The sequence below is a fragment of the Acomys minous genome (assembly GCF_964271855.1).
Source record: "Acomys minous genome assembly, chromosome: 2".
In the NCBI taxonomy this organism is placed as follows: domain Eukaryota; kingdom Metazoa; phylum Chordata; class Mammalia; order Rodentia; family Muridae; genus Acomys; species Acomys minous.
This window is the reverse complement of record NC_140484.1, coordinates 82,458,638-82,481,068: the sequence shown is the minus strand read 5'-3', so window position 1 is coordinate 82,481,068 and position 22,431 is coordinate 82,458,638. Positions and strand designations below refer to the sequence as shown.

The 22,431-nt window shown below is 36.6% G+C and overlaps 2 protein-coding genes across 2 annotated transcripts; both read right to left on the bottom strand.

Moving 5' to 3' along the window:
- Window positions 1–1,947: 1,947 nt before the first annotated feature.
- Window positions 1,948–2,817, bottom strand: LOC311609764 (vomeronasal type-1 receptor 4-like; the record flags this gene model as incomplete). The annotated part of the gene is made up of 1 exon (XM_084803097.1): window positions 1,948–2,817. The coding sequence occupies one exon, from the start codon at window positions 2,815–2,817 to the stop codon at window positions 1,948–1,950; it is 870 nt and encodes a 289-aa protein (XP_084659223.1).
- Window positions 2,818–15,973: 13,156 nt separating this feature from the next.
- On the bottom strand, window positions 15,974–16,843 carry LOC311609753 (vomeronasal type-1 receptor 4-like; the record flags this gene model as incomplete). The annotated part of the gene is given in 2 exon segments (XM_084803088.1): window positions 15,974–16,699; window positions 16,703–16,843. Coding segments are annotated over 2 exon segments (867 nt in total).
- Window positions 16,844–22,431: the final 5,588 nt, after the last annotated feature.

The window sequence follows — 22,431 nt, the reverse complement described above, 5'->3', positions numbered from 1 at the left end:
GACATTTCAGTTCTCTGTCACATGTGTTTGCCACTCTAGAATAGCATGGTACTTTGGAGAGCACACATATCCATAGGAAAAACAGGACAAAACAGCAATACAATGAAGATGGATTTGACAGACTCATCCTCTCCTTATATAAACCTAAGATTGCTGTGTATTCATCCTCGAGTTCACTACAGACATTATTATCCATTATTAAGAAAAAACATACCTGGTAATTATGAGGGATAATGTGTCATTTTGAATCCTAGACTGTCATTTGTAAGTGGCTTTATCTTATCTGATGGTCACTGTGTGAACTAAGATGAACCAAATGCAGGAAGACATTTATGCTTATGATCAGAATCTAGGAACGATTCATTCAGAGAACCCAAGTAGAAGACCGGAAACCCCAGGAAGAAAAGAATGAGAGAGATAGAGAAGAAATGCTTGTCAACATGTAGAAATTTTCAATTAGAAGATAAAGGAATTCTAGGTCTGGAAAGATGTCTCTGTTGCAGAACTAATCCTTGTAGAAAGCAGTTAGATATAAGTGAAGCTCTGTGCCCATGAAATAGCAGATGAAGACCCAGGGCTATCTCTGGTCCTGACTGACCATCCAATCTATCTGGAATCAAGGGCTAAAGGTTCTCTGACATTTTACACTTCCAACGATGTGTGAGTTCCTCCTTGGGCCTAATGAATAGAAGTATTTATTGTGGAAGTTGTTACGGCATATCTTAAAAGTTTACATCTCAAAAAATGGTCTTAGCAATATGGGTTTTAAACTTCCTATTCCTATGACAAAAGACCCTGACAAAATACAATTTGAGGAAGGAAAGGTTTATATTTGTCTTACAGTTCCAAACCAGAGTATATCACTGAGAGAAAGAAGGACAGGAACTGAAAATAGGGACTTGAAGGCAAGTAATGAAGCAGAAGCCAAGAATGAGAGCTGCCTACAGGCATTCTTGTTCTTGAAAGCTCAGCCTAATTCTAATACACCCTAAGACTTCCTTCTAATGGATTACATCATTCATTCTGTGCAAGGCCCTCCCACATCAAATATCTATCAAGAAAATACCTGACAAGCTGTTCATAAGACAATCTGGTGGTGACTTTTTCTTAATTGAAGTTCTTCTTTTACAAATCATTTCAGATGGTGTGATTACATAGAACTATCAAGCATAGTATGTCACATGACTTTATGGAGTCATTTTTCCATTATATATGTGCATATATAAAAATACATATGCATATAATGACAAATAGGAAATTGTCACAAATTATAGTGTCAGAATAAAATTTTATTTTCAATTATACATTGGTAACTTTAGGAAAATGTTGGATTCCAAATAACAAGGATTTACAGAAGTCAACATGAAAAATATTGTACAAATGTCCATGCGAGCAAACCATTTTTCTATAACCATTCTCAGTTCCACTATTACTATATTCACATGGAAACATTCTTTATTAGTCAAATCCTAAAATATTTCTGAATATTTTCGGTTCAGAGCATGAAGGCAATGAAATCCTATTTGACTACCTTTATTTAGATTTGTTATTTTGTGAAAAGAACTGGATAAAACCTGACCAATGAATTTTACCTGTTGCTGTAGAAAAAGCCCAGATATATATCAACACAAGAGATTGTGAATCAAACTATTGTTTTACAAGCTATGACAAATTAAAGCAATTATACCAACATTAATATTCTTTACATGATAAATATGGAATATGCAAATATCCACTTTATAATATATTGACAATTTGTATGTGTAAATATTTGTTTATGAATGCACATTGTATGCTTTAATGACTTGATTAAGAATATATGTACACAAAAATAAATGATTTAACAAAATGTATACACTATTCAAAACTACACTATCGCAATGTCAATGCTACGGTGAGAATCTACTGTTTTTTTGCACAGCCAAAACCAAGAGGACACTCATAGAGTTAATGGCTGATCACCAGAAAGGGACTCACAGTTGGAAAACATGCAGAGAACACTGAAGCCATGTTTACCATGAAAGAATCTGGATCACGTGTAACAGACATATTTATTTGTAAGAGGCAAGAAATTGTGTAAAAAAAGACAAAGGTGCTGACCAAGAGCAGAATAGTCTTTGTGGCTCTGAACTCAGGAGAGGACCTGAAAGAGAAGTTGCTCTTATGAATGTGCTTCATTCTCCTCTTGTGTCTGTAGAGGATGCAAACCATGTAGCCACTAGACCAAAGCATCATCACCATGAACATCACATCAGGAGTTGAGAGTAATACTGCATTGAAAATTTCTAGGGCATTTTCATGAGTAACAGAAGAACAGTATTTATAAACTTTTATATTCGTTGCATTCTTATGGTTCCATATTGCAGTCATGTACATAGGAAAAGCAATGTTTACTATGAAGGACAGGATCCAGCTCATGTACACGGCAGAGGCAATGTAATTGCGAGATCTGACTTTGAGCTGTGTCCATCTGGAGCTCTTTGGGCTGATGGTTATGGCCTGGAAGACACTCAAATAGCAGGTGCTGCTGATGGACACACCCCTCCCTACTCTGTGAAGGTAGAAGATCAGTTTGCACCCAAAATCATTGAGGAAGACTTTAACCTCAAAAGCTGACACTGTGTTGGGAACTCCTTTACACAGCAGAGTTAAGAAGTTGGCTACAATCAAGTGCTGCAGAATCCAGTCTGTGAACCTTAGCCTGCATCCCATGAAGTAAAGCAAAAGATAATGGTAGAGTAAGAAGGAGTTGCCCAGGACTCCAACCACAGTCTGTGATAAGAAGATCACACCAATTACTATGTCACTTGTCCACATGCTGTCAGCTTTTGTTGTTCTAGGATTCTGGCAAGGACAATGAGGTATGGGATGTATGAACTTTATTACATATTACATCATCTATCCATAATTTGTCTCATGCACCATCCTTTCTTGATTTTTTCTATGGGAATCTAAAAGGCTGCACTATATGGTGAGAGACTGTGTATAAGGTATCACCCCTAGTTTGAAGAAAGTGCATAGCATTATGTAAATATTCACTGTCTGTGCAGAAGGTACATCCTATGAGAAAAAGCAAGATATGCTCATCTGAGCCAAGAATTTATGAATTCATACTTGGTTATTGATAAAATTCAAGACATTTAAGTACACCAAGTTGACAGTTAGGGGACTCTAACCCACAACTATTTGTTAAAACATTCAACTCTGTCCTCAAAATGATAAGCCACATACATAGGTTTGACTTTTTAAAGCATTTTCACCTTTTAAAAATTGTTGATGTTGCATTATATTCATTGTGAAAGTTTCCATGTTTGCATAATAAACAATGGAAATTTGAATGTACAGCAGGAAATATACACCCAAAGAAACTTTGCTCAAGGTAAGTAATGTATTTAGGCAAAAGTGTCCCATTGTTGGATCATTGACTAAACATTTACTTAAATTTAGTTTATAAAGGCAAATAAGCAATAATGTGCTAACCTAAATGAAGCCAGTCATACTCCCCTGCCATGCTTTAATTTCCATAAAGAGAGGAAGCCTAAGGTAAATGGTTGTGAGTAACACCAAATATGTCTGTGGATCTGATGATACACTTTGCACTACCATGTTACTGAGGAAGTAATCGCAGAAAGAAAAGTAAGGTTTACAAACCACCAAACTCTAGCATAATGGATACACACTGACATTTATCAGTATCAAGTGTTGAGCTTTCTGACCCTTGAAGTAATTGAGGCAGGAGTACAGGCTCAGAAGTTAAGAGCACTGCCTGATTTTCCAGGGGACACGCATTCAGGTCTCAGGACAAATGGTGGCTTACAGCAAACTGGATTTCCAGTCCTGTGGTTCCAATATCTTTTTCTTGCCTATGTGTATGCCTGTCACACATGTGATACACAAAGACACAATAGGACTTCTTACACACAAGATAAAACTATACTGAATAAATTTTAATTTTTAGATTTCTAGTGTTAAGATTAAAAATAAGTTAAATATAGCATTCCTTAGATAACCATTAGGGTCACCTCTATAATGTAATATTTAAATAAACTTTCAATTTTCTCGTGCACATCACGGTACTCTCAAGAACTAAATTAGTCCATCGTTCATATATTCCTTCTGATATAGAGGATTAAGAAAGTGTATATGTGAAAACAAATGATCCACATGTGACTGGTGGTGTTTAAATAGCTAAACAATGGTTCTTCTTATTGGGTAAAATTTCCAGAGCATGCTAGAGGAAGGAATCAACCTCATCATGATCTCAGACTACACATCTTTCAGTGTAGATGCGCTCTGTTTTTGTCCCCATCAATCACATCACGGGACAGAGTCTAAGGCCATCTCCTCAAGTACTCTCCATTCAGATATATATTATTCATGAGATTCCATGGTTCATTTGCATTCTTACAGTTCTTTGAAGAACACCTCAGAAAAATCTAAAATCAGCTCATCAAAAAGAAAGATTCACGGATCACCCATAGACTGATTTAAAAACAAATTGTCTGCACTTTATATTGCTGGTTATCTTTTTTAATGAATAACAGGAATTCCAGTGAATGGAAAACTGAATGTGAAACTGTGAGTGACTGTGTTTAGTCTATTTTTTCATGTTCATTTTACCTCTGTCCTAAGGCTGTGCTTCAGAAGTTTCTCCAGTTGATAGGTGGCTTTGTTCTGTAATGTAATCCAATTTCAAGTTGCCTTTTCTGGAAGCCTTGCTTAGGTGGTAACTTCAAATGGGTGTCACTTGTGGTCTCTGTTTCATAGGTTCCATTGGATGCATTCCATGTACTATTTTTAATTTTTGCCAGACTTTTGAACTGTATATCAAGGTTTTATGCCTCCTGACAAGTACTGGAGGGAGGAAAACAGTACCTGAGATATGGGCATGTAATTCTGTGACCTCATCTCCCCTTAGACTTGCAATTAAAATTTCACATCCATTGTAGTGGGTACACAACTTTTCATGAAGTGAGGGTAACTTTTCTGAGCATCTCTTCCCCAGGTGTCATGTACCAAAAACAATTACAAGTTTTTATTTTCTTCTCAATGAAATGTTGCCATCTGATGCTGTTGTTATCTCTTCACTTCCCTTCAGACCAGTAAGGATGATGAAATTCTGAATTATGTCTTCCATATGTCACTGAGGTGAGCTTACATCATTCCATTTCGTGATTTCTTGAGGTATCATGAGGCCAAATCCTGATTATCCATTCCTGAAATGAGAGACATGGCTCATGAATTATAGAAGATAAATTCAGTGATAGAAATATATTCTTTGTGTACCTTAAGTTAACAACACACAAGAGGATATGACTACTTCAAATTCTTACTGGAAAATATTGAGATCATGTGTGGTCTTCAACTCTAACTATTTTTATTTTGTGTTTAAAGCTGAAGACAGTCTGCTATTGATATGTTAAGGAAAGGATTATTTATCACTTCTTGTTCGTATCAGTAGCAGGGTAGAATCACAGAATATTTTCCACACAAGAAACAAACTGATCTGAAAGCCCTTCCTTCCAGATGATGGAAAAGAATGACATGATAACCCCTATAAAACACCTCAGTGATCTCATTGGTCTACTAAACTGGAGATGGATGAGGCCATTTTATTCATTTTTTATCAACACCACATCAGAGGTGAATATACATTTATATGTCTCCAGGTAATATCACACAGAACAATTGGCATCTTGTTGAGAATGAAGAGAACCAAAGGTATGCTGGGTAGCAGAGGTTGAATGGTCTTTATAATAGAAAATAAGCATTCGTTGCCATCTGGATATGGCTAAATATGTCTGTAAGAATGGTGCCCTTTTTAGCTGTAGTAACTGTTATATGCCACTTGGAACAATTAAGAAGATGTGCAACTATGCTGAGCTACCTGAGAAGGGAGCATCTTTAGTTGGGATATAGAGATCTCAATCTTTCTTTAAGTGGTATGTGGTGGCAACCTACATGAGGAATGGTGTCCCCCACAGCAATACAGTTATGTCATTAAAAGATTGACTAAAGGCATATTGCAATTCCTAAATGTAGCACTGTAAGGACAAGATAGTAGTTTGTGCTTGCAATTGCATGACCTTTTCTCTGGGTAATAAGACATAGAACAGAAGCTCAGCTGTGTACAAGAAAGAAGATGAATATGGAAGGAAGTGGAAACAATGGGTAAATGTCACATTTTTAATCACTCTGGACTGGCCTCTGTTTTTTTCCCATGGAATCCCTTTATGACTTATATATTGATTTATTTTTAATTTTAATACGTTTTTGTTCACTTTCTACATCCTAATACTAGCCCCCTCCTTCATAACTTCCTGATTCCAGCGTCTCTCCCTCCTACCATCTCCCTCCCTACACTAGTCCTCAGAAACGGCAGCCCTCTTCTCCTAAAATCTGACCTCAGCTTACCAAGTGTCATCTGGACTTTCTGCATTCCCTTCTTCTGTAGCCTGGCAATACTACTTCACCAAGGGAAGTGATCAACAGGTCTAGTCCATAGTCCACGCCAGAAGTAGCCCTGAATCCCCATAGTGTATTATTCACAAGGGACTGTACTGCCTATCTATTACATCTGAGCAGCGTGTCTTGTCACACACCATTCATGGCCCTTGGTTTGTGCATCATTCTCTCTCTCACCCCAATCCTCTTCCAGGGTTTGTTGGCTCCATTGCTCTATTAGTGGAGATCCTGAGCACTGCTTGTCCCTCTATACCCCAACTCTTCTATAAGAATCCCTGTACACCACCTAGAGTTGGCTGTGTGTCTAAGCATCTGCTTGTATCTTTCTGAGTCGGCATTACCTCATTCATGTTGATCTTTTCTGGTTCTGTACATTTCCCTGCAAGTTTAATGATTTCCTAGTTTTTATAGCTAGGTAGTATTCCATTGTTTAAATGTCCACAGTTTCTTTATCTGTTCTTTAGTTGTGGGACATCTGAGTTGCTTCCAGATTCTTGCTCTTGTTATTAAAGCTTCTAGAAACATAGTTGAGCAAATATCCATTTTCTATGGTGGAACATATTTCCAGTATGTGTTCAGGAGTGGTATGCCTGGGTCTTGAGGTGGAACTCTTCCAAATTTTCAAAGGAAGTGACAGATAGATTTCCAAAATTATTGTACAAGTTTTCACTCACACCAGGAATGCAGAAGTTAATTTGTGGTGCTAAGAAGAATATACACTAGTATAACCACTTTTGAAATTTATCTAGTGCTATCTCAGAAAAATGTGAATAGGGTTTCCTCAAGACCCAGCTATTCCTCTCTTTCGAATATACCTAGAAGATGCTGCTCCAGCACACAACAGGGACATATTCTCTACCATGTTTATAGAGGCCTTATTCATAATAGCCAGAACATGGAAACAGCCAAAGTGTCCCTCAGTAAAAGAATGGATAAGGAAAATGTGGTACATATACACTAGAGAATACTACTCAGCTATTAAAAACAAGGAATTCCCAAAATTTGTGGACAAATGGATTGAACTAGAACTGATCATAATGAGTGAGTTAACCCAGAAGCAGAAAGACTCAAACGGTATATATTCACTTATATCTGGTCATTAGGCCAAGGGCCATGTCCCATGAAAGTCTTCACTTATTAGGAAAGTGGGATGGAGGGGAGAACATCCTATTGGGACTTTAGGTGAGAGAAGTAGGGGGAATGGGTAAATAGAAGGATCCAGAGGGTCCTAGAAACCTACAAGAAGAACATTCTGGTGGGTGGATCTGGGCCCAGCGGCCCTGCTTAAACTATGACACAGCCAAGGACAATCTATGCAGTAAACTTTGAACCCCAGCTCAGTTCTAGGCAATGGTCAGTACATTCTCCACAGTTGAGTGGAGAGTGGGGACTGACTTTCACACAAACCCTGTTGCCCCATATTTGATCAAGTCTCCTGGATGGGGAGGTCTGGTGGCACTCAGAGGAAGGATAGCTGGCTACCAAGAAGAGATTTGATACCCTAGGATTGTACACAGGGGAAGGAGGTCGCTCTAAGTCACAGTCATAGGGTAGTGGAGTAGGGAGAAAGCTGGAGGGAGGGAAGAATGGGAGGAAAGAAGGGATAGATTAACTATTGAGATATAAAATGAATGAGTTAATAAAAATTAAAATTAAATTAAATAAAAAAGAATACATACTTTTTGTATTTGGATGAAATGGCCTGTAGATATTTGTTAGGTCCATTTGATTGATAACATCTAAGAATTTCATTATTTTTCCATTTAGTTCCTATCTTAATGTACTATATTTCGGTGAGAGTGAGCTTATTTGGTCGCTTAGATATCATTTTCCTGTTCTTTATTCTGAGATAATGTCTATTTTTATTGTTGAGGTATTTTCATTTTATGCAGAATTATGCATCCTACTTTACCAGATATTATGTTTGCCTGTTCCTTTTTATTGGGGAGTTGAGCCCATTGAGTTTAAGAGATATTAATGACCAGTAGTTGTTAGCTCCTGTTTCTTTTTATGTTGGTGATTGTGTGTTTCCTGCGGGTTGGTAGCCGCCTTGTGTTGGAGTTTTTCTTTTTTTTTTTTTTTTTTTTTTTTTTTTTTTTTTTTTTTTAGTATCTCCTGTAGGGCTAGATTTGTGGCTACATATTGTTTAAATTTGTTTTTGTGGTAGAATATCTTGTTTTCTCCACCTATGTTGGTTGAAAGTTTTGCTGGGTACAGTAGTATTGGTTGTCATCTGTGGTCCCATAGTATCTGAATGTCATCCATTAAGGACCTTCTGACTTTCATTGTCTCTGTTGGGAGGTCATGTGCAATTCTGATAGGTTTGCTTTTGTTTGTCACTTGGCCTATTTCTCTTGCAGCTTTTGATATTCTTTCTTTGTTCTGTACATTTAGTGTTTTGATTAGTTTTTGGCAAGATAATTTTATTTTCTAGTCCAATTTATTTGGAATTCTGCAGGCTTCTTTTACGTTTAATGGCATTTATTTCTTTAATTGGGCATGTTTTCTTCTTGAATTTGTTGACGATGATTCGGTTTTGTGGATCTTGGACCCTTATCTTTCTTCTATTCCTATTGTTCTTAAGTGGGGTCTCTTTATTCTGTGCCAGATATTTTGGATGATTTTTGTCAGGAAAGTTTTAGTTTTACCATTTTCTTTGACTGATGTTTCAATAACTTTTACTATACCTTATATACTTGAGATTCTCCCTTCCGTGTCTTGTATTCTGCTGGTGTTGCTTGTGTCTGCATGTCCTCTTCTCTTCTCCAGGATTTTCAATCCAAGTTTACCTTAGATTGTGTTTTTTGTTGTTGTTGTTGTTGTTGCTTCTGATTTCATTTTTAGGTTTTAGATATTTTTATTAGATTAGTTTTTTTCTATCTCCCATTTGATTATATTTTCCTGTAATGTTTTATAGGATTTTTTCAATTTTTCTTGTTTTAGAATATATTTTCCTGTATTTCTTTGAGAGCTTTATCTTCCTCCTTCAAGTCATCTATTATTTTTATCACCTCAGATTTAATTTTTTTTTTTGTTCTTCCTGGGTTTCAGTATTTCCAGGCCTTGCTGTGATAGGAACACTGTTTTCTGATGATGTCACATGGCTCTGAGATTTGTTGCCTCTGCTCTTGGCTTGCATCTGATTGTCTCTGGTGTTAGCAGGCTTGAAGATTTCTCCTATAGTGTCACTGTCTGTGTCCCATGTGGTCCTACTAGGTCAAGATCAGGTGAAGAGAGCTCCAAGCCAAAGCCTATTTACTAGGGATCCCCAGAGGCTTCCTCATGAGGGTAAATAATGGGCTTTAGAGCCTGAACCCAGATTAGCTCTCCTGGTTTCCCTGAATGTGCCCCAGTTGGGACAGGCAGGAGAGGAGCAGGCTGAGAGAGTTCCAAGAAAATTTTGCTTGAGTGCCCTCACACATTCTTCATATGGTGGACAAAGTGGCTTGTGCCTTCCACCTGACTCACCACTGCTAGTTCACTCTCTGTGACACAGATGGGCCACACCAGAGTAGATTGGATGGAGAGAGATACAAGCACAAATATGCTAGGGTTTCCCACAGTTTTTCTCAGAATGGCGGCTAATGTGGTTTGTGGTGTGCATTGAATCAGCTGTACTGGTTCACTGCCTGTCCTGATGCCATTATTAATTTGCATCAGTGCAAAATGATAAAATTCCAAGAATTGGTGTTTTATTTTTTAATCATCTGTGGAATAATTCATTTTTCCTTTTTATAAATTCAAGACTTTTCTTTGGGGATATATGGTGTTAATTTCCTCCATTTATAATTTTTAAAATTGAAAATACATTAGAATTCCAAGAACTAATAGACTGGTCAATATGTTTAACATCCAATTTTCTTGAACCAATTGGTGAAATTGGTGAAAATTTTCCTTTGTTATAGGTTAGCAATTATAAAGGCAGGGCCCCTGGCATGTAATTTGCAATGGCTCCTAGTATAAATCTTGAAAACCAGTTTCTGCTTTCTCCTGCTTATGAACAACCTGTAGAACTTGTCGTCTTTTATGATAATATTTTCAGATATCTTTGCAATAATATAACCAAGTTTGAACATAATATTAGCGGCTGCTTCAGAAGTTGTAGGAATTTTATTTGAATCCCCTGTTGGTCTTTCTTTCTTTTTTTTAAATTTTAGATACATTTTGTTTCACTCTGGAATGGAAAAGATATAATCCCCCAATCTACCTCACTATTACACAGCCTCACAAACCATGTCAATTGTTTTTTGGCCTTTATATTTGGGCTACTTGTCTCTAAATATTTGTTTATTCTTTTCATTGGGGCTTCTCTATAATACTGCCAATGTGGACATGTGTTTTCCTCCATGCTAACCCATGCTGGTCCTGCCTCTTTAATGTCTCCTGTTTTTCTATCTCCTCCCTCTTCTTCTCTTGATCCTCTACCTTCTCCATGTGTGCAATCTGTTGCCATGTCTACTTAATTTCTGCCCAGCTCAGATGTAAGTGAAACTTTACTAAGCAAATCAGGGATAATTTTGGGGCGATAATTACAAATGTCACTTTGGTATATATAAGGAACTGCTCCTAGAACTGTAAGAATCTTAGGGGGTAATCAATTAATATCTGAATACAGAAATCAAGACCCTCCCATAATATCTCCCCCATTGTCCAATTAAAAGGCAATCTTAACCTATATACAATAAGAACAAGAATAAAATAACTATAAAAACAAATATGTAAGACATACATATATAATGTTTTGACCATATGTGTTTGGACCCTTGAAGAAAATATTATCTATCATATCTTGATGAGTCAAAGGATTTGTACCTAAATTATTTTCTGTCATATTTTCTATCTGTCATCCTAAAAACATATTTTAATATATTAAATCATCTTCTCAATCCCTAGGCTACTAGGTGTAGTTGAAAATGAAAACCCTTTTACTTTATCAGAAACTTGTTAAGGATTAAAACTGTAACCTGAGTAAGATGGAAGTGAAGAATTGTAGCCTCCAAAAAAAAAAAATAAATATGACAGAGACAATTCACCCTCTGGATAGTCACCAAAAATCTGTATAATTTTGAAGCATCAATTTCAGCCTTCTGGCTCAGTATATATGACAGGCATATTTGTGATGCAGAAACTATTAAGAGCATACCTACCCTGTATTGTCAGAGGATGGCAGTTGATTTGGCCTGCATCCATATTTGCCCATGTTACACAGAATTCTTTGTAGTAGAGCGAAGGCATTTTTTTTGCCCTGTGCTCTTGTAACATTTGAAGCCATGTCCTTATGGGATCCTATGATGATCAAATCTTCTTTGGAGTAGGCTGATGGTGCTGCCAGCAGCTAACATGTCTAGTCAAAAAGGACTTAAGTAACAAAAAGAATTTAAACACCATATTTTGCTTGTCTCTGAGGTTGTTGAATACTCATTTATTCTATCATCTATCTTTCTGCCTATCTATCTATCTATCTATCTCCTAACCCTAGCATAAATTTTGTGACACTTTAGACTAGTGACTGAAATAATCATGAATCTGTAGTACTAATCATTAACTTGTATTTTTAAAGTATTTTAAGGAGTTTTAATAGCAGTTTTAAAAGTATTGGAAGTAAGACCTGAATTTATAAATGATTTGTATGGGTGGAATAATTCATACCAGAGTAAACACACACACATGTACCACACATATATTATATATATATATATATATATATATATATATATATATATATATATATATGCACATTAGCATTTGCCTATATATGTGTATGTGTGGACATATGTGTGTGTGTGAAAGACAAACTTAAATTTGAATTATATCCCAATGTATCAAAGTAAATTTATTCTGTAAGATATACATATTTCAACTCCAATGAATTAAAAACAACCTTATTTGAATATAAAAAGGAAAGCTCTAGACTGAGGAGTAGTTTCAACAATCTACCATTTGTCCTATCATTTCTATTTATTTCTTCTTTAGTTCAACCCCTTTCCCCTTAGAAAGAAAGATCGAGAAAAGAAATCCCAATGTCTACGTTTCTACATATTGTTTTCTTTCTGAATAAGACCAATAATTATTGTTTCCAATTCTTGTAAATTATAACAACGTTGCATAACCCATTAGAACAACGAAAAACCTACCCAACCCACTTTAAGGGGAAAGGTATATTGCTCTTTTTAAGGTTGCTTACTGCTAATCGTGGGGCATAGGTTAGCTTTTGGGAGCCTAAAGGAAATCAGAAAAATGGCCAAACAAGACAGAAATAACATTTATAACCCACTCTTTAAATGTTAAGAATTTTATATTATTTGAAGTCCAGTTTGGAACAGCCTGGAGGGCGGGACCAGTTAGGATCAGCAGCCTTCTTTAAAGCTGTCTTTGAAGCAGACATTGAGGGAACAGCAACTGAAGTAGCAGAAGACAGATCATGCAAGATGTTGGGATATCTTGTATTTGTGTCCAATCACCTGTGTTCAGTTTTTTGTTCTGAAAGTACATAATTTGTAACAAGTATTATATAGTCCTAAAATTATAAAAGTATGAGATATGCAGGATGCACAGATGGATTAAAGATCATTCTCTTCTCTTGGTTTGAGAAGAAGAAAGACATCTGTAAATCTTCATTCGTGTCATATGAAAGGATGGCATGTAGAAATAAGTTATGGGAATGCTACAGCCAATGAGATGTATTTATTCATGTCTCAGGCAGTCTCATATATATTCCCATGTCATCAGATTAGATAGCAATATAAGTTCTGTAGTATGAAGTGATTTAAGTATAGACAGATTTAATATATCAGACTTCATTTTACCCTGGTTTGTGACATTTTGACATCTCTCAAGGAGAATGTATCATATTAACATTACCATTGAACATACACTCAGTTTCATGTTGAAATCAAAACAAGACTGTAGCATGTCTAAATATCCTCTTCTGGGTCCTTGGGTCCTGTTGCAACAGGCAGAACCACCACATGTCCCCTGCAAGCAACTCACATCAATGGGGATTGCCTAGCTACCCAGAGCATCAGAAAAGGCATTACTTTTTAAATCAACTTTCTGTAAACTCCTGCTTCCCATTAGTATTCAACAGACCGTAGACATGTACATGTTTAAAGTTTTCAGCTTGGGTACCTACATTTGCTACAGCTATTTTCACCCTGCTCCTTCCTCTACATGGAATGGGTGATTTTGCCTTTCAAACACAGGAAATGTAGCTTTTGTGTTTTGGGAGATAACTTAACCTGGTGCATTATTTGCCACCTGTATTGTGTCCCATGTCTCTGTACACCATTTTAGGCTGCGCTCTGCCCACACCAGCTATGTGAGAGACCTTCACATCTATGGCTATAAGCTAATTGCCTGGAGAAACATGGCATCTCTTCTCTGCTTTCAACAGATTTTGGCTGTTAAAGGCATGCAGATTTCATATTTGTCTTGTAATCAAATGTTGGGTCCTTACATTAACCAACAGAATATTTTTTTAAGGCCAAATTGGTAATTGAAAGTATTTCTCCTGCAGGAGCACCACTTCTTAAAGACATTGGCTAGCTTTTTGGGACAAAGTGACATTTCAGTTCTCTGTCACATGTGTTTGCCACTCTAGAATAGCATGGTACTTTGGAGAGCACACATATCCATAGGAAAAACAGGACAAAACAGCAATACAATGAAGATGGATTTGACAGACTCATCCTCTCCTTATATAAACCTAAGATTGCTGTGTATTCATCCTCGAGTTCACTACAGACATTATTATCCATTATTAAGAAAAAACATACCTGGTAATTATGAGGGATAATGTGTCATTTTGAATCCTAGACTGTCATTTGTAAGTGGCTTTATCTTATCTGATGGTCACTGTGTGAACTAAGATGAACCAAATGCAGGAAGACATTTATGCTTATGATCAGAATCTAGGAACGATTCATTCAGAGAACCCAAGTAGAAGACCGGAAACCCCAGGAAGAAAAGAATGAGAGAGATAGAGAAGAAATGCTTGTCAACATGTAGAAATTTTCAATTAGAAGATAAAGGAATTCTAGGTCTGGAAAGATGTCTCTGTTGCAGAACTAATCCTTGTAGAAAGCAGTTAGATATAAGTGAAGCTCTGTGCCCATGAAATAGCAGATGAAGACCCAGGGCTATCTCTGGTCCTGACTGACCATCCAATCTATCTGGAATCAAGGGCTAAAGGTTCTCTGACATTTTACACTTCCAACGATGTGTGAGTTCCTCCTTGGGCCTAATGAATAGAAGTATTTATTGTGGAAGTTGTTACGGCATATCTTAAAAGTTTACATCTCAAAAAATGGTCTTAGCAATATGGGTTTTAAACTTCCTATTCCTATGACAAAAGACCCTGACAAAATACAATTTGAGGAAGGAAAGGTTTATATTTGTCTTACAGTTCCAAACCAGAGTATATCACTGAGAGAAAGAAGGACAGGAACTGAAAATAGGGACTTGAAGGCAAGTAATGAAGCAGAAGCCAAGAATGAGAGCTGCCTACAGGCATTCTTGTTCTTGAAAGCTCAGCCTAATTCTAATACACCCTAAGACTTCCTTCTAATGGATTACATCATTCATTCTGTGCAAGGCCCTCCCACATCAAATATCTATCAAGAAAATACCTGACAAGCTGTTCATAAGACAATCTGGTGGTGACCTTTTTTTAATTGAAGTTCTTCTTTTACAAACCATTTCAGATGGTGTGATTACATAGAACTATCAAGCATAGTATGTCACATGACTTTATGGAGTCATTTTTCCATTATATATGTGCATATATAAAAATACATATGCATATAATGACAAATAGGAAATTGTCACAAATTATAGTGTCAGAATAAAATTTTATTTTCAATTATACATTGGTAACTTTAGGAAAATGTTGGATTCCAAATAACAAGGATTTACAGAAGTCAACATGAAAAATATTGTACAAATGTCCATGCGAGCAAACCATTTTTCTATAACCATTCTCAGTTCCACTATTACTATATTCACATGGAAACATTCTTTATTAGTCAAATCCTAAAATATTTCTGAATATTTTCGGTTCAGAGCATGAAGGCAATGAAATCCTATTTGACTACCTTTATTTAGATTTGTTATTTTGTGAAAAGAACTGGATAAAACCTGACCAATGAATTTTACCTGTTGCTGTAGAAAAAGCCCAGATATATATCAACACAAGAGATTGTGAATCAAACCATTGTTTTACAAGCTATGACAAATTAAAGCAATTATACCAGCATTAATATTCTTTACATGATAAATATGGGATATGCAAATATCCACTTTATAATATATTGACAATTTGTATGTGTAAATATCTGTTTATGAATGCACATTGTATGCTTTAATGACTTGATTAAGAATATATGTACACAAAAATAAATGATTTAACAAAATGTATACACTATTCAAAACTACACTATCGCAATGTCAATGCTACGGTGAGAATCTACTGTTTTTTTGCACAGCCAAAACCAAGAGGACACTCATAGAGTTAATGGCTGATCACCAGAAAGGGACTCACAGTTGGAAAACATGCAGAGAACACTGAAGCCATGTTTACCATGAAAGAATCTGGATCACGTGTAACAGACATATTTATTTGTAAGAGGCAAGAAATTGTGTAAAAAAAGACAAAGGTGCTGACCAAGAGCAGAATAGTCTTTGTGGCTCTGAACTCAGGAGAGGACCTGAAAGAGAAGTTGCTCTTATGAATGTGCTTCATTCTCCTCTTGTGTCTGTAGAGGATGCAAACCATGTAGCCACTGGACCAAAGCATCATCACCATGAACATCACATCAGGAGTTGAGTGTAATACTGCATAGAAAATGTCTAGGGCCTTGTCAAGAGTATCAGAAGAACAGTATTTATAAACTTTTATATTCGTTGCATTCTTATGGTTCCGTATTGCAGTCATGTACATAGGAAAAGCAATGTTTACTATGAAGGACAGGATCCAGCTCATGTACACGGCAGAGGCAATGTAATTGCGAGATCTGACTTTGAGCTGTGTCCATCTGGAGCTCTTTGGGCTGATGGTTATGGCCTGGAAGACACTCAAATAGCAGGTGCTGCTGATGGACACACCCCTCCCTACTCTGTGAAGGTAGAAGATCAGTTTGCACCCAAAATCATTGAGGAAGACTTTAACCTCAAAAGCTGACACTGTGTTGGGAACTCCTTTACACAGCAGAGTTAAGAAGTTGGCTACAATCAAGTGCTACAGAATCCAGTCTGTGAACCTTAGCCTGCATCCCATGAAGTAAAGCAAAAGATAATGGTAGACTATAAAGGAGTTGCCCAGGACTCCAACCACAGTCTGTGATAAGAAGATCACACCAATTACTATGTCACTTGTCCGCATGCTGTAACCTTTTGTTGTTCAGGGATTCTGGCAAGGACAATGAGGTATGGGATGTATGAACTTTATTACATATTACATCATCTATCCATAATTTGTCTCATGCACCATGCTTTCTTGATTTTTTCTATGGGAATCTAAAAGGCTGCACTATATGGTGAGAGACTGTGTATAAGGTATCACCCCTAGTTTGAAGAAAGTGTATAGCATTATGTAAATATTCACTGTCTGTGCAGAAGGTACATCCTATGAGAAAAAGCAAGATATGCTCATCTGAGCCAAGAATTTATGAATTCATACTTGGTTATTGATAAAATTCAAGACATTTAAGTACACCAAGTTGACAGTTAGGGGACTCTAACCCACAACTATTTGTTAAAACATTCAACTCTGTCCTCAAAATGATAAGCCACATACATAGGTTTGACTTTTTAAAGCATTTTCACCTTTTAAAAATTGTTGATGTTGCATTATATTCATTGTGAAAGTTTCCATGTTTGCATAATAAACAATGGAAATTTGAATGTACAGCAGGAAATATACACCCAAAGAAACTTTGCTCAAGGTAAGTAATGTATTTAGGCAAAAGTGTCCCATTGTTGGATCATTGACTAAACATTTACTTAAATTTAGATTATAAAGGCAAATAAGCAATAATGTGCTAACCTAAATGAAGCCAGTCATACTCCCCTGCCATGCTTTAATTTCCATAAAGAGAGGAAGTCTAGGTTAAATGGTTGTGAGTAACACCAAATATGTCTGTGGATCTGATGATACACTTTGCACTACCATGTTACTGAGGAAGTAATCGCAGAAAGAAAAGTAAGGTTTACAAACCACCGAACTCTAGCATAATGGATACACACTGCCACATATCAGTATCAAGTGTTGAGCTTTCTGACCCTTGAAGTAATTGAGGCAGGAGTACAGGCTCAGAAGTTAAGAGCACTGCCTGATTTTCCAGGGGACACGCATTCAGGTCTCAGGACAAATGGTGGCTTACAGCAAACTGGATTTCTAGTTCTGTGGTTCCAATATCTTTTTCTTGCCTATGTGTATGTCTGTCACACATGTGATACACAAAGACACAATAGGGCTTCTTACACACAAGATAAAACTATACTGAATAAATTTTAATTTTTAGATTTCTAGTGTTAAGATTAAAAATAAGTTAAATATAGCATTCCTTAGATAACCATTAGGGTCACCTCTATAATGTAATATTTAAATAAACTTTCAATTTTCTTGTGCACATCAAGGTACTCTCAACTACTAAATTAGTCCATTGTTCATATATTCCTTCTGATATAGAGGATTAAGAAAGTGTATATGTGAAAACAAATGATCCACATGTGACTGGTGGTGTTTAAATAGCTAAACAATGGTTCTTCTTATTGGGTAAAATTTCCAGAGCATGCTAGAGGAAGGAATCAACCTCATCATGATCTCAGACTACACATCTTTCAGTGTAGATGCGCTCTGTTTTTGTCCCCATCAATCACATCACGGGACAGAGTCTAAGGCCATCTCCTCAAGTACTCTCCATTCAGATATATATTATTCATGAGATTCCATGGTTCATTTGCATTCTTACAGTTCTTTGAAGAACACCTCAGAAAAATCTAAAATCAGCTCATCAAAAAGAAAGATTCACGGATCACCCATAGACTGATTTTTTAAAAAATTGTCTGCACTTTTATTGCTCATTATCTTTTTAAATGAATCACAGGAATTCCAGTGAATGGAAAACTCCTGAATGTGAAACTGTGAGTGACTGTGTTTAGTCTATTTTTTCATGTTCATTTTACCTCTGTCCTAAGGCTGTGCTTCAGAAGTTTCTCCAGTTGATAGGTGGCTTTGTTCGATAATGTAATTCAATTCCAGGTTGCCTTTTCTGGAAGCCTTGCTTAGCTGGTATCTTCAAATGGGTGTCACTTGTGGTCTCTGTTTCATAGGCTCCAATGGATGCACTCTATGTACTATTTTTATTTTTCCCAGACTCCTGAACTGTATATCAAGGTTTTATGCCTCCTGACAAGTACTGGAGGGAGGAAAACAGTGCCTGAGATATGGGCATGTAATTCTGTGACCTCATCTCCCCTTAGACTTGCAATTAAAATTTCACATCCATAGTGGTGGGTACACACTTTTTCATGAAGTAAGACTAACTTTTCTGAGCATCTCTTCCCCAGGTGTCATGTATCAAAAACAATTACAAGTTTTTATTTTCTTCTCCATGAAATGTTGCAGTTTGATGCTGTTGTTATTTCTTCACTTCCCTTCTGACCAGTAAGGATGATGAAATTCTGTATTATGTCTTCCTTTTGTCACTGAGGTGAGCTTACATCATTCCATTTCATGATTTCCTGAAGTGTCATGAGGCCAAATCCTGATTATCCATTCCTGAAATGAGAGACATGGCTCATGAATTATAGAAGATAAACTCAGTGATAGAAATATCTTGTTAGTGTACCTTTAGTTAACAACACATAAGAGGATGTTACTACTTCAAATTCTTACTGGAAAATATTGAGATCATGTGTGGTCTTCAACTTTAACTATTTTTATTTTGCGTTTAAAGCTGAAGACAGTCTGCTATTGATATGTTAAGGAAAGGGTTATTTATCACTTCTTGTTCGTATCAGTAGCAGGGTAGAATCACAGAAGATTTTCCATACAAGAAACAAAATGTTCTGAAAGACCTTCCATCTAGATGATGGAAAAGAATGAAATGATAACTCCTGTAAGCCACCTCAGTGATCTCATTGGTCTGCTAAACTAGATGTGACTGAAGCCATTTTATTCATTTTTTATCAACACCACATCAGAGGTGAATATACCTTTATGTGCTTCCAGGTAATATCACACAGAACAACTAACATCTTGATGAAAATGAAGAGAACCAAAGATATGCTGGGTAGGAGAAGCTACATGGTTTTTATAATAGAAAATAAGGTGACCATATGGATATAGCTAGATATGTCGGTGTAATACCTATGTCTGTGAGAACGGTGTCTCTTTTTGATGTAGTGACAGTTATATGCCACTTGGAACAATTAAGAAGACATGCAACTATGTTTAGCTATGTGAGAATGGAGCATCTTTAGTTGGGATATTGAGACCCCTAATCTTTCTTTTAGTGGTATGTGGTGGGAACCTACATGAGGGATGGCATCTACCATAGCAATACAGTTGTATCATTAAAAACAACTGATTGAATTAAGGTATAGAGCAATTCCTAAAAATAGCACTGTAAGGACAAAATAGTAGATTTTGATTGCAATTGCATGACCTTTTCTCTGGGTAATAAGACATACAACAGAAGCTCAGCTGTGTACCAAAAAGAAGACGAATGTGGAAAGAAGTGGAAACAATGGGTAAATGTCACAAAATAATAACCTTGGATAGACCTCTGGTTTTTTCCATGGAGTCCCTGTATGTTTTTATTTATTGATTTATTTTTCATTTTTAATAATTTTTCTTCACTTTACATCCTGACCATCTCCTCCTTTCTCATTACTTCCTGATCCCATCCCCCCTCCCTCATACCTTTTCCTTGCCTCTCCTAGTCTCCAGAAAAGGTAGCCCTCTTCTCCTAACATCTGACCTCAGCTTATCAAGTATTATTTGGACTTTCTGCATCCCCTTTGTGTGTGACCTGGAAACACACCTCACCAGGGGGAACTGATCAACAGCTTTGGTCCAAAGTCCATGACAGAAGTGGTGCCTACTTCCTACATTATATGAACCACAAGTAGACTGTGCTGCTGATCTATTTAATCTCAGCAGAGTGTCTGAGTCCACACCATGCGTGGGCCTTGGCTTGTGCATCAGTCTCTCTCTCATATCCCTCCTCTGCCAGGATTTGTGGGCTCCATTGCACTCATTGTGAAGATCTTAACCACTCCTAGTCCCTCTATACCCCAACTCTTCTATAAGAATTCCTGTACACCACCTAGAGTTGGCTGTGTGTCTAATCATCTGCTTGTATCTTTATGTGTCTGCATTACCTCATTCATGATGATCTTTTCTAGTTCCATACATTTCCCTGCAATTAATGATTTCCTAGTTTTTATAGCTAAGTAGTATTCCATTCTTTGAATGTCCACAGTTTCATTATCTGTTCTTTAGTTGAGGGACATCTAGGGTGTTTCCAGATTCTGGCTCTTCTGAATAAAGCGTCTAGGGACATAGTTGAGCAAATGCTCATTTTCTATGGTGGAACATTTTTTCGATATGTGTCCAGGAGTGGTATGCCTGGATCAGGAGGTGGAACTCTTCCAATTTTTCAAGGAAAATGCCACATTGATTTCCAAAGTGAATGTACACCGGGAATGCAGAAGTGTTCCCCTTCATCGACATCCTTGCCATCATCTGCACCTGGGTATTTGATTTCAGTTATTTTAATAGGTGTAAGATGGAATCTCAGTCATTTTGATTTTCATGTCTCTAATGAATAAGGATGTTGAGCATTTCTTTAAGTGTTTTTGGCCATTCAAAATTACTTTTTTGAGAGTTTTCTGTTAACTCTATACCCCATGCTTTAATTAGATTATTTGATTAAATATTATGTCAATTCTTGACTTCTTTATATATTTTGGATATTAGCCTTCTGTCAGATGAAGGCTTAAAGAAGACCTTTTACCACACTGTAGGCTGTTGCTTGTTCTGATGATAATGTCTTTTGCCATAAAGAATATTTTCAGGGGCCTAGAGAGATGTCTCAAAGGTTATGAGCACTGACTGTTTTTCCAGAGTTTCTGAATTCAATTTCCAGCAACCAGATGGTGACTTGCAACCATCTATAATATGATCAGATGCCTTCTTTTGGCATGTAGGCAGGGCAATGTATATGAAATAATAAATGAATATTAAAAAGAATATTTTCAATTTCATGATGTCCCAATCATTAATTGTTGAACATAGAGCCTGAACTATTGGGGTTCTCCTCAGGAAGTTGTCTCCTGTGCCAATGAGTTCAAGGCTCTTCTCATTTTTTCTTCTAATAGATTTAGTGTGTCTGGCTTCATGTTGAGATCTTTAATCCACTTGGACTTTAGCTTTGTGTGGGGATATAAATAAGGTTTTATTTGCATTTTTTCCAGTTTGACATCCAGCTAGATAAGAACAATTTGTTAAAAAGCTTACTTTTTCTTCCCTTGTATGGTTTTTGCTTCTTTGTCAAAAATCAAGTGTCCATAGGTGTGTGAGTTTATTTCTGGGTCTTTGATTTGATTTCCTTGATCCTCCTGTCTGTTTTTTGTCAATTTTTTTTATTACTATGGCTCTAAAGTACAGCAGGATATCATGGATGGAGATACCTCCAGAAGATCTTGTATTGTGTAGGATTGATACAGTAATTCAGGGTTTTTTGTTTTTTCAAAATAGAGTTGAAACTTTTTTCCTTTCTGTAAAGAGTTGTGTTGTTATTTTGATGGAAATTGCATTGAATCAGTAGATTGCCTTACGTAAGATGTCAATTTTTACTATGCTAGCCCTACTAATCCAAGAGCATGAGATATCTTTCCATATTCTGATATCTTTTTCTCCTCTATCTTTCTGTGTAAGGAGAAAGAGGTTGAGAGTAAAGA